At 37.7% G+C, this 17,142-nt stretch overlaps 1 protein-coding gene across 1 annotated transcript; it reads left to right on the top strand.

Annotated features, from left to right (window-relative positions):
* The first annotated feature begins 4,463 nt into the window (after nt 1-4,463).
* Nucleotides 4,464-11,832, top strand: LOC5576797 (serine protease snake). The gene is made up of 6 exons (XM_001662831.2): nt 4,464-4,638; nt 4,711-4,751; nt 10,172-10,281; nt 10,345-10,720; nt 11,166-11,346; nt 11,427-11,832. Exons 1-6 carry the CDS (start codon nt 4,584-4,586, stop codon nt 11,444-11,446), a joined length of 783 nt encoding a protein of 260 aa, XP_001662881.2. The 5' UTR covers nt 4,464-4,583; the 3' UTR covers nt 11,447-11,832.
* The last annotated feature ends 5,310 nt before the right edge of the window (nt 11,833-17,142 follow it).

Raw genomic sequence — 17,142 nt, forward strand, 5'->3', positions numbered from 1 at the left:
CTACCCAGCAAGACGCTCCAAAACAGGAAAAAAAATTCTTTGGCAACGAAAGCACGCGCGAAATTGTCAGCAAAATCTATCGGACGACGCAAAACCGAGCTGTCCTGCTTGGGCAGCAGGGTCCTGCAGTGCTTCACTGATTATTAATAACCTTATAAATAGCAATTAAACTTCTTCAAAGAAATTTGCAGCATACCTACGAAAATTGCTTAGGAATATCAACTGTATACATTTTACGAGCATTCCTCCTTGAATTAATCAAGGAATTATTTCAGCAATTACATACAAGCTATCAATCTCGATAAGAACAAGTAAGATGGAATTTGAACTAATTGCTGAATTGAAATAGACGAAGTTCCTGAAAATATATTAACAGTATCTCTGAATCAATTCTTAGAGGATATCCAAAAGTCACTCCTGAATGAATTCAATTTAAGAAGAAATATTTAAAATCTCTCGAATACTAGTAGAAAACTAATGACCTCATGCATTATATACCACTGCATCAACGCCAGTTCATGACTAAAGAAATAAGGGCTAGGTATTTTTATGGCAGAGAGGTTTGCTTTTGGTTAGCAAACTGCCTATTTATCAGGTCGAGGAGGGAAATGTAGCTGGTTCTAGCGATAGCTAAGAACGAAAAGTTTAAGTGTGATAGAATAAGGGTGGATTCTATCATCCACAAGTGAAAGAATCAACTACAAAGTACGAGGAACTAAACCACCAACTCCGTCACTTTTGAATGATAGCTGTTTTTTCTCATTAGATGTCACTAAGTTTTCCGTGTGTTTCTAGAAAAGTAAGAGACAAATCACGTGAAGAGATGCCTTAGATTTATAAGACAAATGCATTTTTAAGCTGTTCGGCTGGCTTACGAGGTGGCCAACAATTTGAGCTAAACAAACCGCTTCCTTCAGATGTTCCTCCACAGATTCTTTGAACGATTACTCAAAAAAACTTTTCGGTGAGCACTACAAAAGTGTCACTGGAAACAAGAAATTCCCCAGAAATTGATATAGTATTCCTCTAATAGTCTTAAAATCACTTCTTATGGATGAATCGTCAAGGAATTGCTTAATTAAATCTTGAACAAGCTTGTATTGAAAAACAAAACAAGAACCTCAGTTTACCCCCACCATCCTTTTTTAAGGAGCTCCTGAAGAAGATCATTCATAGTATCCTTCAAGAATTGCGCCAAGAAGTTTATCAAAGGAGTTATCCAGGAATTATGCAAAATATTTCTACAAAAAATCTTACTATCAGTCCTACACTGCCCATATTCGACGTAAGCGCCTCTGACGTTTTCACACATTTTTGTTATTAGAACAACGTATAACGAATACTTTAAGATTGTTATTTTCAGGCTGGTATCTAGAGGAGGGTTAGAACTAACGGTCTATCGATATCAAAACATAATATTTGCCATAATACGCTCAAAAATTTAATTAGAATACTGAAATTGTCAACGGCGCTTACGTTGACTATGCAAATATGGGCAGTACAGAAAACCCTCTATAACTTACTGTTGGAGTCCTGGAATCCCTGGTGAATTTTTTTCAGGAATTCTCCAGAGTTTGCACCGAAAATTCTTAGAGTCTCAAAAAGTTCTTCTGGGAATTGAGCATGAGCAAGAGCATAGATGACCGTACAATTCGTAGTTGCTACTCCGTTATTGACCAGAACAATCGAAATTGCACAAGGAACCAACAGACGGGGCTTGGGAGTAGCTTACCATCTTCAGTGTACAATTTCGAGATTTCCAAACTTCACAAAGTCAATAACGGCGCCAGCCACGTCCTAACGGTCATTGGGGAAGGGAAGGAATGTTATTGTGGCATCCATTATTACTAAAGACCGAGAATACCTCTGCATCTTCATGGTTGTCACGGAAAGGAGTTTTTGATAGTAGGAAGTATTCATAAACTACACAATCTGGATTCACCTTGGTAAGTGATGCGATTCATGTGGCCTCAATTGAAAAAGTCATCTATTGACATACCGTTTTGATTCAAATCCCGGACAGCTACAAATTCCGGACACTCTACTTTGTATGGGAAAGATTTCACTCGAAATTTTTCAAAATGCGCCTTCAAAAAGTTCCCAATTTAAAGATGATTTTTATAAACATTTTACATAGCAATCCATGAAAATTTACCATGTACAATTAGTTTTGACGTCTTTCTAATGGCTAAGTGTGTATAATTAATGATTTGACTATTCTGATTGTGTTTTTCAAGAGCTGTCCGGAATTCGAATCTAAGTGTCCAGAATATGAAGCGAAAGTGTGGTTGTGTCCGGAATAAAAATCATGCAGAGGCCGAACATTTTTATTGATTAAAGTGAATTAAAGATGTGGAATCCGAATCTTCACCCACCATTAGAAATTTAAGTGTTTGCAAAGCCTGATAATGCTAAAGTTTTGTACAGAACTATTCAATTTATATGTGTAGTGATTAGTTGTATTTCACTGAAGCCTTAAGTGTCCGTAAAATGAATCAAAACGGTACAAGCCGACAACATATGTCAATACCTATGGTGAAGAACTATTCAAAGATTTTGTAAATACAAAAACAGACACGTGTGTTGTGTTTTCATGTTATGGTCGTTACGTGAAGAAAGGAATGTTTGTGATTTCCATTATTATTAGAGACCGAGTATACCCCTGCATCTCCATGATAATCTCAGGAAAAGACTTCTTTTAGTAGGGAGAATTCACAAAAAAAACATCATATACTTTTGAAAAATAGTCTTTCATCAGTACTTGAAAAAAAAACATCGATGCTTTTTGTATCAAAAAATTTCAAAGTTTCTTTTTGATATTACAAAAACATAGGTAAGGGTATGTTTATTTCAATGTGTTATGTAAAACATGAATAAGAATATGTCGAAACTTGTAGTGACGAACTAATCAATTTTTTGATAAATGTAAAACCGTAAAATTAAAACCATTGTCATTAAAATTTCTGTGTTTACATATATAACTTATTTAAAATAGAAGCATGAAACGAGCTCACCAATTTATAATCTATCGTTGATAGCGCAGTTGCTAATCACTTTTTATTCCATCACCAGCACTGCCCAGCAAACCGCGAAATCCCAAAAAAAACCATCCGACGGAGAAAACAAAGAAATCGCCTGCTTGGGCTTCCGAAAAGCACTCTCAAAAAGTTCTTCAGGGAATTGCGCAAAAAGTTCACCAATCAGTAATCTCTCCAGTAGCACCTCGAGAATATTTTCAAAAAGTTACTTTTAAAATGTATCAACAAGTTGCTGCAGAAATACTTTAATAGAGTTTCTATCAAAAATTCCTTTGGGAATTTCTTCAGCAAACCAAATTTTTGGAGCCTAAAGAATAAACATGTGCAATTACTAATGAAATATGTTGTTTCTTGTGTAATTCCTTGTGTGTTTGAAAAAAAATCCCTAGTGATGATAATCGACGCAGTCTCTAGGAAACTACTTGCCATCATCGCTTCTCTCGTGCTCACCACTGACTACGCCCATGGGTTTAAATTATCATCATGCCTAACATACGACACAAACATGGAAATGCATATAATGAAAGCTATCAGTTAATAACTTCAAAAGTGCTCTCGGAACACTGTAAAGCAATGTCTTGAAGGTAGAAAAAAATGAGACATAGATATACCAATGAAATTAAGTAGGTATCGAGAAAGCATTAGATACCAAAGTGGTAAGATAAACAAAATCCTTCACTATGGAAAATCGATCAAGCAGCATAAAAAGCAATTCTGTTAAATGTCATCAATATCACGTGTCTTTGATTTTCGAATATAGTGAGTACTATTCAGATTACGAAAACATATTGGCTACAGTATTGGGTCCGATTCCAAACAATGAGTGGGAATTCCTCAAATTCCCGTCACAGCACGAAACCTGTAATGTGAAACTCGAAGTAAAGTGAAACAAGCCAAACGTGCCTCTTTATCAATGCTCCGTTCTCAAATAAACCCATTGTGAATATGTGATGAGGACGGATGGATCCAAAACACACCCAACTGCCTATGAATCCCACAGACCGGTGGTGATAAGTCTCCGGCTCTTCACCTCCAGCTGCACATAGTTAGGGGTAGGCGAAGCAAGATGAGCACCCTTTGTTTGTGACGTTTTTACCGAAGTTTTTATTGAATAGGGGCTAATGAAAATATATTGAAATGTGAACTATAGAATTTGAATTAGTATTTTTGACCGAGGATGAAACAGCTATTTCTGAAGTGTTATTTTAAAAACTATTTTTCCAAATATTTGGTTATTAGAAGTCAAAATAGTAATGTAAAATATAAGAATGGTTTCAAATTTTACCAAAATAAGAATGTTTAAATAGGCTTTAATCGAGCACATTTTGCCCCGTCAACCCCTCCAGAAAGCGGGTAGAAAATAAAGATCCCACAACGGGCAAATGCGATTCAGAATAACGAAAAACAAGTTTCCCCCGGGTAATAACACATGGACGGGCGACCACAGGAAGGCAAAGATGCTCGGCTCCCCAGTTCGTGATTCGCTGCACACGGCAATAGATCTTCCATCCCGCGCCATCAATCGATCATTTAATCGCCCAAGATATGAAGTTTTATATGCTGGCGTTGGCGTTGGTGTTGTTAGCGGTTGCAGAAACCGGTAAATGTATTTTCGAACTTTTGGTTTGATTTAAAATTTGTTAAAAAAAAAACTGCTTTTTACTCATAACAGGAACATGCCAGTGGGTTCGAGGGGTCGAGAGCTCTCACGTGGTATGAATTGAGACAGACAACAGATGTTAATTAATCATTTCGAAGCAATGCACAGTGTACTATTTTGCGAGAAAAAATGGACGAAATTTAACGGACGATCACATGACTTATGGAAAATATGCTGTATTTAGCAAAAAAATACGAGGAATTGAGTAGTACCCATCCCTTTCCTGTAAAACATCGGTAAGTGTCCCATTTTGTTCGATTTTCTCCATTTTGCGAAAAACACATATATATTGGATAATACTATCTGCAACGCAGAAGAAAAAGTTCAAAAACTATTGCTGACTTTTGCAGAAAGGACCAAATAACTATTAGGTACTTACCGTGATTAGTGTAGAGTTCATATAGTTGTTTATTTTGCCCATTATCTTCGAAACATAAAACATACCTGAATATAGCAGACTACACCAACATAAAATTAGGACACATCGAATGTGTTATATATTTACATATATTAATGGAACATCTATAAGTTTATGGATAAGTGCCAACCGAATAAAATACTGAAAGTCCCAATAACTTGATAATTCCTGAGTAGGAAAACATCTTACTCTCGGCACTTTTGCAGAAAAGACCAAATAACATTTGAGAAAAACAACAATAACTCCCAAACGGAAACAGATAGCGAGTTTCTTCACTCACCAAATTACGCATTTTTCAAAGCTGTAAAAGGTTTCATAGACTACTTTGATAAGATAATTGAATTGAAAACGCTAGGGCCAGAAAATCAGTTTTGTTCGGACCACCCTATGTCATCGCAGGAAAAAAGCTCTAAATCGGTCAATTTGATAGACACAAAAAAAAACTTTTTTTTGGCAAAGTTGCTTGAAATTGAATGCTCTACAACTTTGCTGAAGCATGTCTACAAATTAGAAAGTTAGTTACTCCATTTCTATGAAAACGTGGACCACCCTATTTTTCAATAGCATAAAACAAAGTGCCAAACTTATACAAACAACTTTGTATAAGTCTCCAAATCATCACCTCCAAGTTAATTCTAATACCCTCCGTTATATGAAATATGGTGGCGCGTCGATCGTCGCAAGTTTATCGTTAAACAGTCAGTTGCTTTTATCGACAAACAGAGGAAATAATAATCTCAATGGATCATTGAAGGTATCTTTTTTTGGCACTCACCGCAACAAAACAAAGGCGCCACCGTATATGTGATTTAACATTGTAATCAGATTTGGAATGGCTATTCAATTCCATGGAATTTCCGTTGCAGAGACATAATGAACAAACTTCCAAAGATATCGAATTTATCGACTGTTTCGTACTGTTTGAAAAAAAATTGACTCAATGATTCTTTTAGTCTAGTCCAAACTGTTAGTACTTACTTGGTCATGAAATGGAATTTCTTGAATCTTGAATAGATTTTCTGTTCCTCAAATGTGGCATTTTTGCTTATTTATGAAGCCAGATTGTGCCTGTTGACCACGATATTTTCAAGAATATAGCAGTTGAGTTAACACAACTGCAAGACTATTTTCAATTCAAAGAGTCACTATTTTGGCATGTTGTTTTTTATATCATATTAATTGTGGAAAAAAAATATGGCAATATTAGCCCAGCAGCAAGTGATATTGATTTGTAAAAATGGTTCAAAAGAGCTCTATTTCGTATCAATCGTTTGGCAGCGTCCATTTATTACGCAACGCTAAAATCGGAAATTTTCGACCACCTCACCCCACCCCCTCCGTAACGTTTTTTGTATGGAAAAATTAAACGCTATTCCCCCCTCCCCCTAGAGCGTAACGTAGTTTGTGGAATTTTCAGGATGGTTGATTAGATCTCATCGGTCGAATATATTTATCTTACACACATTATAAAAAAAAAAACAATCATGATAGGCGAATCAAATTCTCAGTTCATGAGTAACCGAAGAACTCTTATTTGAGAACCTGGCTTTGTCTCAATAGGGGTGTAATTCCAGAAAGAAGGAAAAGAAAATTATTCTTTTCCTAATATGAACAGAAACAGTTATACACTAGAATCAAATACACAATTAAATCCGAATGCCGATCTCAGCTGTGCAAATCTCGGTAAAAGGTCGTTTGCTGACATCTTAGTAAAAGTGACGTTTGGTAACGGCACCCAAAGGTGCTGTTTTAAGTAAACTTGATGTTAGGCTGACATATCAGTTAAAATTAATTTGCTTACCGCTCAGCTGTGCGGATCTTGGTAAAATAATGAAAATTAGTTGAACTCAACTGAGTGTGTCCTCCACTGTACGAGTAAGTGTCGTATCCCCAAGATCACATAGGACAGTTATGTCTATTACAATATGTAATCTTATATATCTATGAAATATCAACTTTCATTTGAAATTTGGGCTACCATCGAGCTTGAAGGAAAAAAATTTAAAATAAAAAAAATGTTCGGGATCCCTTGGTGGATTTTTTTGGGGAACCCGTCAAATGAAAGCTAAAAACCTATATTTTCGAATGCTGAAAGATTTAGCGATGCCTATTTGGCGATTTGTCTAGCCCGTGAGTTGTTTTGAAAACTAACAATAATGGCATTGACAAGTGATCAATTTCACCCCGAAATGAGATCCCCTGATTTTTTATTTTAGAGATACACTAAAATGACATTTGTTAGAAAATTTCGGTACATGAGTCGATGAGGCTCACCTTCGTACTTGTTTTCCTGCATTTAGTTGTTTGGCATTGTTAACATTCTAGAAAACAGACTAGAAAAACCGTGAAAAATGATCAATTTCACCCGAAATTACGGTACTCCGGATAATCGAGTCCAACCTATACAGATATTTGAATAAAATTTGCCACAAGCGCCGCCTAGTGGATGAATTTTCAACCAGACTTTTCACAGCCAGATAGCCCTTAATCTGCTGCACAACTTTGCCGAAGATACCTACTTTCTAGCTGATAAGGATCTAAAGATATGGTAATATATTTTTGCACTTTTGCACTGGGTGGAAGCATCGGATTTGGCCAGCCTAAGAGCAGTGCTGTAGCGTGCGGTTGGCCAGGTTGGCACCTGCCAAGGGCGCCAGCTCTGAGGGGGCGCCAAAATGCGTGACGCAGTTGGCTAAACTTTGGGAGAGACATATCCAATGAGTACCAGATTTAAGGTGAAAAATGGAAAACATTACTAATATTTTAAAAATATGCGTTGAAATCATCTCAGAAGATTACATTAATCATAACTTGAAGATTATTGAGATATTTTCATGAAATTATCAGTATAAAATAATTGAATCTATACTGATATTTACTAAATGTTTTTTTAATATATTTCCTATTTTTCTATTTTTCAAACTTAGAATACGATTATGTTTAACAGACAGATTATAACTACTTTTCTTTTCTTTTTTCTAATAAAATAACTTCATTACTTTGATATGAGATTCCATATAAGAATAAACAAGGTTCTTTTTATAAATCAGAACAAAATATATGAGCATCATAAGGTACGCTTCCTCTCCTATGCCTTTTAAGTTGATGTATAATTGTCACTCTTCAGCAAAGTTCGCCAAATACAACTAATACATTCGTGGATCAAAATTCTGGAAAAAATGTCTACGTAAATTCAATTATTCAACCAATGGTTACTGTCGTTATATATAGTTGAGTAGATTTCTTACATTATCTTAAGCAAGTTTTCCACAACATTGACAAGGATTTATACAGGATGCTCTGCAGAACTCCACAGAATTACAAATAGGAATCTCACACAATCGGGGTCTTAGGGAAACCAGTGCATTTTTTGCAGTTTTTACTATTAGTAATGAAAGGTTTTTGGATGTCAAACATTCTGAAATTTAGCTTAACGATAAATTTTTATGCGAAGAAATTTTTTACTAATTTTGACAGTTTTAAAAATCGTGCATGACAAATAGAACAAAGCTGTTGAAAATATCATACCCTAGTCAACCCCGGTCACTGAAATTGAATGATATATCTCTGAATTCAATCATAATAAATAGGAAATGGTGTTATTTTGATAGAATACTTTTGATGAAATACTGAGCATAAATCTGTGAATATTCTGACTGCAATAATCATATTGTCTGGGGCACAATTTTCAAAAAATCTCCTGGCAAGTTCACCTTCAGAATCCTGAACAGAATGAATACACCAACTTTACGTTTCTAAAAATTATAAAACATAAATAACTAATTTTGACGAACTAGTCAAAAACTATCAAAAAGCTAAATTTAACTATATTTAAATTTGTTATGAATAAATGCTGAAAATATTTAAAGCGTATTTTTTTTTTCTGAGATAAATATGTGTTGCTGAGAGTTTCATTTAAGAGATTAACTGTTGATTTTCGCTGAAAAATATCCCAGGAATATCCGAAAAAAAATCGACGATTCCAAGAAGAATCTGTGTAAGAATCTGAAATACTAGCTGAGTCTCCAACAGACGTTTCATTTTTAGTCAATGCATTTGATAAAAATATAAATCGCAAATGTTTGCCAAATGTAAAACTATTAGATGTTTCTGCAGGTTTGTATAATGTCAATTTCATGGAATTCTAAAACAGTTCATCCAAAAACAAATTTATGATTTCGTTCAAATTTTATCAACAGTTTAATGTAATATTAATATAAGGGAATACTTAAGCTTTAGCTTGATACTTCTTCAATGTTTTGGTGAAGTTCATATAGACACAGAGGTAGTTTTTGAATTTTTAAAAGAAACCTTTTGGGTTTTTTATGGTATGTTTAACGTAAACTTGTTTCATGAAAAGAAATCGATAAATTTTGACTTTGACAAGGGGGCGCCCAAATGGTGGTTCGCCAAGGGCGCCATGAGGTGACGCTACGGCTCTGCCTAAGAGTAAACATTTAACAAAAATATATGAGAAGCCATATGTGTTCTGCAAAGACGATAAATAAAAGCTATCAATCCATATTATGCATGAAAAATACCAGAATAGAGCAGAAAGCTTTTATCGCACTGAAATACGCGACGATCAATATATGACACCTGAACTAATTTCGACCACAATTCAAACTTCAGTTCCTTATTTGTCAGTCACATTGATGAGAGTAGCCAAATAAGGAATATCATAGTCTAATTAGGTTTAATACAGTAATTAATTCAAGGAAAATACTTATTTTTTATTATTTTTTACTAAATTTTGACGGTTTTATCGATTCAAAGCTTTATGGGACAGGATAAAATCAACTATGGCTACAAAACTGGTGATTCTGCCCTACTATATTCCAAAATAGATGTTTTTTCGCAAACATGGAGAAAATCGAGCAAAATGGGACCCTTACATAAGTTTAACAGGAAAGGGGTGGGCACCACTCGATTCCTCATAATTTTCGGCTTATCAAAAAAAAATCATAAACCGTTCCATCGCGACTGAATTGCGTCCAATTTTTCTCTCAAAATAGCACACTGTGCAATATATCAATCACCTCACGCCACCTGCAGGTTCAAATCGGTCAACGACAACCTAATGGAGGAGTCACTATTGTCTGTGGAGGATCTTACTTGGGAGGAAAAATGGTGGTGCTGGGTGCACACTGTGCTAATAAAAACGGGTATTTACACCAATCAATTGGGATTGCACTTTCCGTTAATTTAACAGCCGATTAACTTCCCAGGCGACAACCCAATTTGGCGCGTTTTGGCAGTTCGAGTGGGAACACTTTCGACATACCAATTGCGAACATCACTCTCCACTATCGCTACAAGCCTCAGTTTGACTATCACAACATGGCCATTGCGGTGCTGGAACGGAATCCGCAAATCTACTCCAGTGCGATTCGAGCGGCTTGCATCCTGAAGTCGCATCCCAAGTCGAACACTCCCGTCCAGCTGATTGGACCCATCGCTGGTGCCGCCCAGTTGGAACGGGCCGAGCTGCTGGCCGTGGGTTCCGAAAAGTGCCACGAATATTACAACCCCAACCGGAAGCTACGCTTCGGAGTGCTGCTGTGCTGTTTCTGCGCGCGGAACGCGAAGCTTAAACGCTGCACGGTGAGTAGACTTCTACGCTAAGATAATAGTGTTTCAGTTCCAGTAATGTAGCTGAAATTCATTCTCGACGCTTGTCTGCAATGATATTTTAAATATTTTAAACGTTTTGTGCGGCCTATCAACAAGTTCCATGTCTTTTCTTATTAGTGCGCCTTAAAACACACAATGTCATTTGAATTATCCCATTTCATTTGGAAAACTATTGTCCTTATGCCCATTATTGATCCCGCCGAGGTCTGGTACTTATAATATCGTGAAATTTGTGGTTTTCAATTATCAGTCAGAAACTCCACTAAAGAAGCGTTTACCCTAAGTGTTTTGAAGAGATACAACTTATATTCCTAACCTAAACATCTATCACAACACGTGATCATTCATACGTTACCAACGGCGCTACCAGACGATGATTAATCAAGAAATATTTTCATCCATCATTTCCGAACAGGATTTACACAGCTCCCCGCTTCAGATCGTCGCGCGCCGATCGGGCAAGGAAGTACCCTATCTAATTGGCCACAAATCGATCGGAAAATCGTGCGATACGAGCACCCCTGGGATTTACACCCGCTACGGATCGTACTACGAGTGGCTGGAAACCGTCACCGGATTGGATTTCGATGAAAAAGGTACAAGCGACGGGGGATTTTTGTTGATTGTTTGAGCAACGAATTAAATCGATTTTATCGCCTCTCTCTCTATTCCGCAGAGTGTTTCGCACGCTACTAAGTGACAGACGATGGCCGCGGCAGCGTGTTACTCATTAGCAACTAATTCGAAAGGGAATATAAAGACAGATATCTACGTTTGAAATAGAGAATTTATACACTAGTGAACAAATTGAGTTGAACATCATCACATCCAGTGTTTCTGTTGGAAGCTGCCTTGGAAGACAATAATGTGGTTAATTATACGTCTTCTTAAACTGCACGGCAACTCATTCGTATCGTAGAATATTTCTTTTGAAATTAGTCATAGCCTTATCTTGTCCATATTCAAAACGACTATTACTAATAATCGATTTCCATCTCATCGTATCAGCCTCCTACTCAAATCAGTCATCGTGGATTTATTGCATTATATAAAAGACCTTTAAATAAAAATAGTTTTTCCGACGAAGTTGTTTTGCATATTAAGGACTTCCTAATATTTTTTTTCTTTTTGAATCTGCTGGCGTGCCTTCCACAGTCACGAGTCAATTGGACATTCTGTCACCAAGAGATGTTTAGTACATTGGGACCAGAGTTTGGATTTTCATCCGAATATAGGCCAGGAGAAGTGGATGAACTTGTCATTCATTTTCCTGTCAATTTTCATACAAAATCCACTTTTTCTTTGCTATAAATTCACTCTAGGTGAACCACTTCCCCTGGCCTATGCTGATCGAACCATTTTCAGAGAGTGTACAACGTGAATTATATCAGTTCGTCGCACATCGTATTCGGAGAGCTCTATGAATGTTGATATTCACTTTATCGCATGGTTCATGACGAGAGAGCATACAAGGGCACATTGACTTTATAGGCGACATCGGTATAAAGCCTTTCGGAAAATTTCTGCTTAAAATTGACTACATTTACCATGTTTTCTGGTAATGCAGCCCTAAGCAATTTAATTAAAATTTATTGGTTCATATGACACCCCTTTGATTGCTAACATTGTACAGAAAACTGAATATATACGTTTATGTTTCTTACGGCACGGAAAATGGCTGGGCATGGCGTACCATTGGTACCTCGCGTACCTGCAGGAACAAAATAGACCCAACCCCGGTGGGAACTCTGGTCGTATGCTGACAAGAAAGGGGGGGGTTGCTTTTGCTTTTCCTTCTGCAAACCTGGAGCGTCTGTACTCCATGTTAGGAGCGAAAATTAAGGGGAATGGCCTCCGGAAATGTAGGGGGTTGGAATCAGGCCCCGCAAGCTTTACACCAGCACAGGAACGTCAACGAGAGAATACGGACCAAACAATCGGCAAAGACCACAACGACGGAAATGGACTAGCGATTGGAAACTCGGTACGTGGAACTGCAAATCTCTCAACTTTATCGGAAGCACACGCATACTCTCCGTTGTACTGAAGATCCACGGTTTCGGCATCGTAGCGCTGCAGGAACGCTCATATTGGCCAGGAGGATGAGTTCAGACCGACGATTGAAAAGTTCAGCGCCCACCCGCTGACGAACGAGAACGGCCTAAGACTGATAGATCATGCCGCCTCCCAAAAAGGCTTCGTGCCGCGAGTCGAGACCCGTGTGCACCGCCTTTATCAGGTAGTCAAACGGAGGTGCGAGTGAAGTCACTAAAGTACTTCTGTAGCGAATTTTTCTCCTTCGGACGCCAATTGCCGAAGGTAAAGGTTCCATTACGTCATCTCTGGTGAACCCATTTCCGAGAATTCGGTTCGTTGAAGCGTACCGCCAATTGCACGCCACGAATCTCGATCCTAATCCAAAGCTAGAGCGACATTACTCCCCGCTCGGATTAGCGGACAGGTACGCGAAGCCGGGTCGCTGGGTACGTGTTTCTCTATTGGCAGGATCGGATCGTGCCGGGTATTAATCGACGAAATCGTCGCTTTGCTCTCCTTGTCCGAAATCGGAAGCTTCCGTTCCAGCCGCCGCTCCCTCTGCAACGTTATTTCGGCCATTTTGCACGCGGGTCGACTTCTCCGCTGCCCGCCAATTTGCAGCACAGACACGCTGGTGGCCGCCATCACCGAGGTCGATCGTCGCCATCATCGAGTCTTCGGAGTCGACGTTCGTTCCCCGTCAACGAGCCAGCATCGAGTCAACGCCAAAAGCCTGCGCAGGTACGTCAAGAGCTCGATGCACGAGTTCATTAATTTGACGTTTGAGCGATGCCGAATTCACTGGTTTCCATGGTCACATGAATAACACGGCACCGCTAAAACGTCAAATAGTGAACCCGTGCATAGGTCCATTAGCTCATTTGAGTAAGCATCCTCTTCTGAATTCCCTAAAACTTTAAGGCTGTGGAGGAGTAAAAGTCATTCTTGCGTTTGATTTTCTAGTGTTGTTTACCAAGAACATTTCAAAACTCTCCAAGAGAGAAGAAGTCTCTAAGCGTCGGGCAAATCTGAACACGACCAGTGGTCTCTCATTGAGAGTGGCGCTCAAGCCACCGAGTTTGCTAATAATCTCTGGTAAAGTTTTACGAACGGTTACACTAGGAAGCAGTGTTACGATAGACGGGGATACATTTGAGGTGGTTTATGAGTTCATCTAACTCGGATCCTTGTTAACGGCTGATAACAACGTTAGTCGTGAAATACGGAGACGCATCATCAGTGGAAGTCGCGCCTACTATGGGCTACAGAAGAAGCTGCGGTCGAGAAATATTCACCCCCGCACCAAATGTACCATGTAGGGGAAGTGGTGGTAAAATGAACAGGGGTGGTAAAATGAACACCGTGCCTTTTACCGAGAAAAAACAAATTTCAATGAATTTTTATCACGAACGGACGATTTAGAGCATATATCCGAGTGTTCGGATTGATATGGAGGTCAATTGAAGTGAAAATATCAACGAAAACTAAGATTTTAGAAAACCACGTTTGAAAATTGGAGCTGTCGTAACTTTTGGCTCGGAGGTCTTGAGGTTTTTCAGTGATGGGAATATCGTTGTGATGTGATGTCAAATCTGAAACTTTTACATTTCTTTTTGAATGGGTTACAATCATTTATAGGTATATTTGCGGGAATGCACCAAAAACTGTTAAAAATATTAATTTTGCTCACGTTTATTGTATGATGTTCTTTTACCACCAACAGCTGTTCATTTTACCCATATAGTGCAGGTAAAATGAACATTTCAATTGTTTTTTTGCTAGCGATAAAAATATGTGAAAATTTATTTATGTAAACCGAGCCGTTTTGCATGCAACATTCTTTGACAGGGTGGCCACCAAATTTCCATTTTGAAATTCCCGCTTTTTTGCCGGTTTTCCCGGTACAGTCGCCAAAATTTTTCCGGTTTTTGATTTAGCTACACAGTTAAAAATTATGAAGATTACACGTCATGTAAACTTCATTTATGCGATGTAAACATGACGTCATGTAAATTTATGTCTGAAATCATGTAAAACTGTGTTATATGTCATGTAACCACAGAGGATCCTGCTGGATTACATCACATATAATTGAAGTTTACATGATATATCATGTAAATATCCATGATACTCCACGCTCCAATTATGTGCATTATATGTCTCAGAAATTTACACGTTTCGTTCGAACTGTGTAATTGAAGATATTTCAACTCAATTTCTCATCATTTTATTTGTTCTTCATGAAAATAAAGAGTTCTCCAAAGCAAACAACATACTTAGAATGCAACAAAAATCCTTGACATATGTTTCAGCAGATTTTTCCGTAGAACAACAGTGGTTTCAACATAACTGTCAAAAATTCACAGAAAATTCGGCGAAAGCTAAAATTTTACAAAATTCTGTGAAAAATTAACACAAAGCTCGGTGAAAATCAATCTTTTTAGCATATACCGAAATTTACACTGAAAATCTGTGCAATCATTAGGCGTGGCCGGCGTTTTTTTTTATTTTCTAATGGCGAACTTTGCTTAAGTTTATATTTTTGTATATTAATATAAATATACTGGACTTGAAACGTGAACATTGTTAAGACGCATAGTTTAAAAAGTAGAAATTAAATCGTTAAAAAAAAATTAAGCAATCCAATGTGTTATTCAAATATAACGATTTTCTACAACTTCTGGTTTGTAGATTGATAGCTCCAAAATGTTCGTTCAATACGATTTTCCCGGTAGTCATCTCAAATTCCCGGTTTTTCTCGTCTTTTTCCCGGTGCAATCAAATTCCCGTCTTTTTCCCGGTTCGGTGGCCACCCTGCTTTGAGAGAAGACGTTTCGCGTTCAATATTAAGGATTTTGGTAACAATGTTGGATATAATAGATGTGTTTAGGGGTTTTATCACTGAATAATACATGAGAAATGGCTTTGCATGATTGAAGCTAAAATTACGTTACGTGTAAATCTAAGATTTTTTTAGTGTGTAGGGGGCCTATTTTATAAATCGAGTAGATTCATGTGACTCGTCTGTAGACACTTTCGATCAAAGTAAGCATGAATATTTCAGATGACACCCATCGACTCCAGTCACATCGAGTGACAACTGTCGAAAAACTCGAGTGACAGACCCGTGTCAAGCAGTGACTCCAGTCGAGTCATTTTGATCGACTCGACTCATAAAATAGACCCCTAGGTCTGGAGAGCGTAGACCAAAATCGAAGTTGGAAGGACACAGCCATGGACCGAGTAAATTGGCGTAACATCGTTAACGAGGTTTGATCAAATTATTTGATGTATTACCAACTAAGGGCCCTATTTCATAAGTTGAGTCGAGCAAAATGACTCGACTGGAGTCACTGTCGACCAAAAAAATCACTCGTCGCGGCTCTGTCATTCGAGTTTTTCGACAGTTGTCAATCTACGATCACTATTTCATGAAGTCATAATGAGTTTTTCACTTATCCTCGACAGCCTAATAGTAGTACAACATGAATTCGGTCTCAAATCTCTTAGCGAAAACCATTTTCACGAACTGGGACCATTTTTGTAATGAGCAATTCTCGCTGAAACCAGGCCGCCATCGGCACCCATCGTTCGAATTCCGATTTTATGTCACTGATCGCTAGTTTCCGATAAAACTTAAGGGTGGTCCTTTCGGTTTTCTCAAATTGGTGGACCCCTCGCACGCCAGCTAGCTAAACAGCTTACAAAAAAAACATTTTTTGATAAATATTGGGTATTTCTTCGCATGATATGTCTCATATTTTGCTTGGAACACATAGCAAACTTAGTGGCATCGTGTAGAGAAAAGATATACCTTTCATTTGAAGTTAAAAAAAATTTTGGCGGCCATTTTGAATTTGGCCACCATTTACGTTTTTTTTAGAAAAATCGTCTTTTCGCCATTAGTGCACCGCTCGTTTTGAATTCTGAGATCACCAGCAGAAAGCTTGTGAAAAATTGCGTAAAATAAGCTACAGAAACTAGGTGAGCAATGGTATTTACCCTATGAAATGATTTTCTAAATTATGTTCTACGATTTTGACGTATATGACGAGTGCAATCAATGCAAACATTTTTTTTTGTACAACAAAGAAACAAGTTTTCAATCGTTGGTGTATTATTCGAGTCAGATGAAGAATTTTGAGTGAAAAAATCTGGAGGCCATCTTGGATTCTGACGCCATCTTGGTTTAAAGTAGTAGAATGAATTTTCACGTTGTTAGCACTCCAGATGTTGAATTTTAATGCTACCGTTACACTTACTTTTCTTCTTGTTCTTCTTTTTCCTGACGTAACGTCCCTACTGGAACAGAACCAGCCCCTCAGCTTAAATAGCATCAAAACAAATTATCAAAT

Source organism: Aedes aegypti, chromosome 1, assembly GCF_002204515.2.
Source record: "Aedes aegypti strain LVP_AGWG chromosome 1, AaegL5.0 Primary Assembly, whole genome shotgun sequence".
Classification (NCBI taxonomy): Eukaryota; Metazoa; Arthropoda; class Insecta; order Diptera; family Culicidae; genus Aedes; species Aedes aegypti.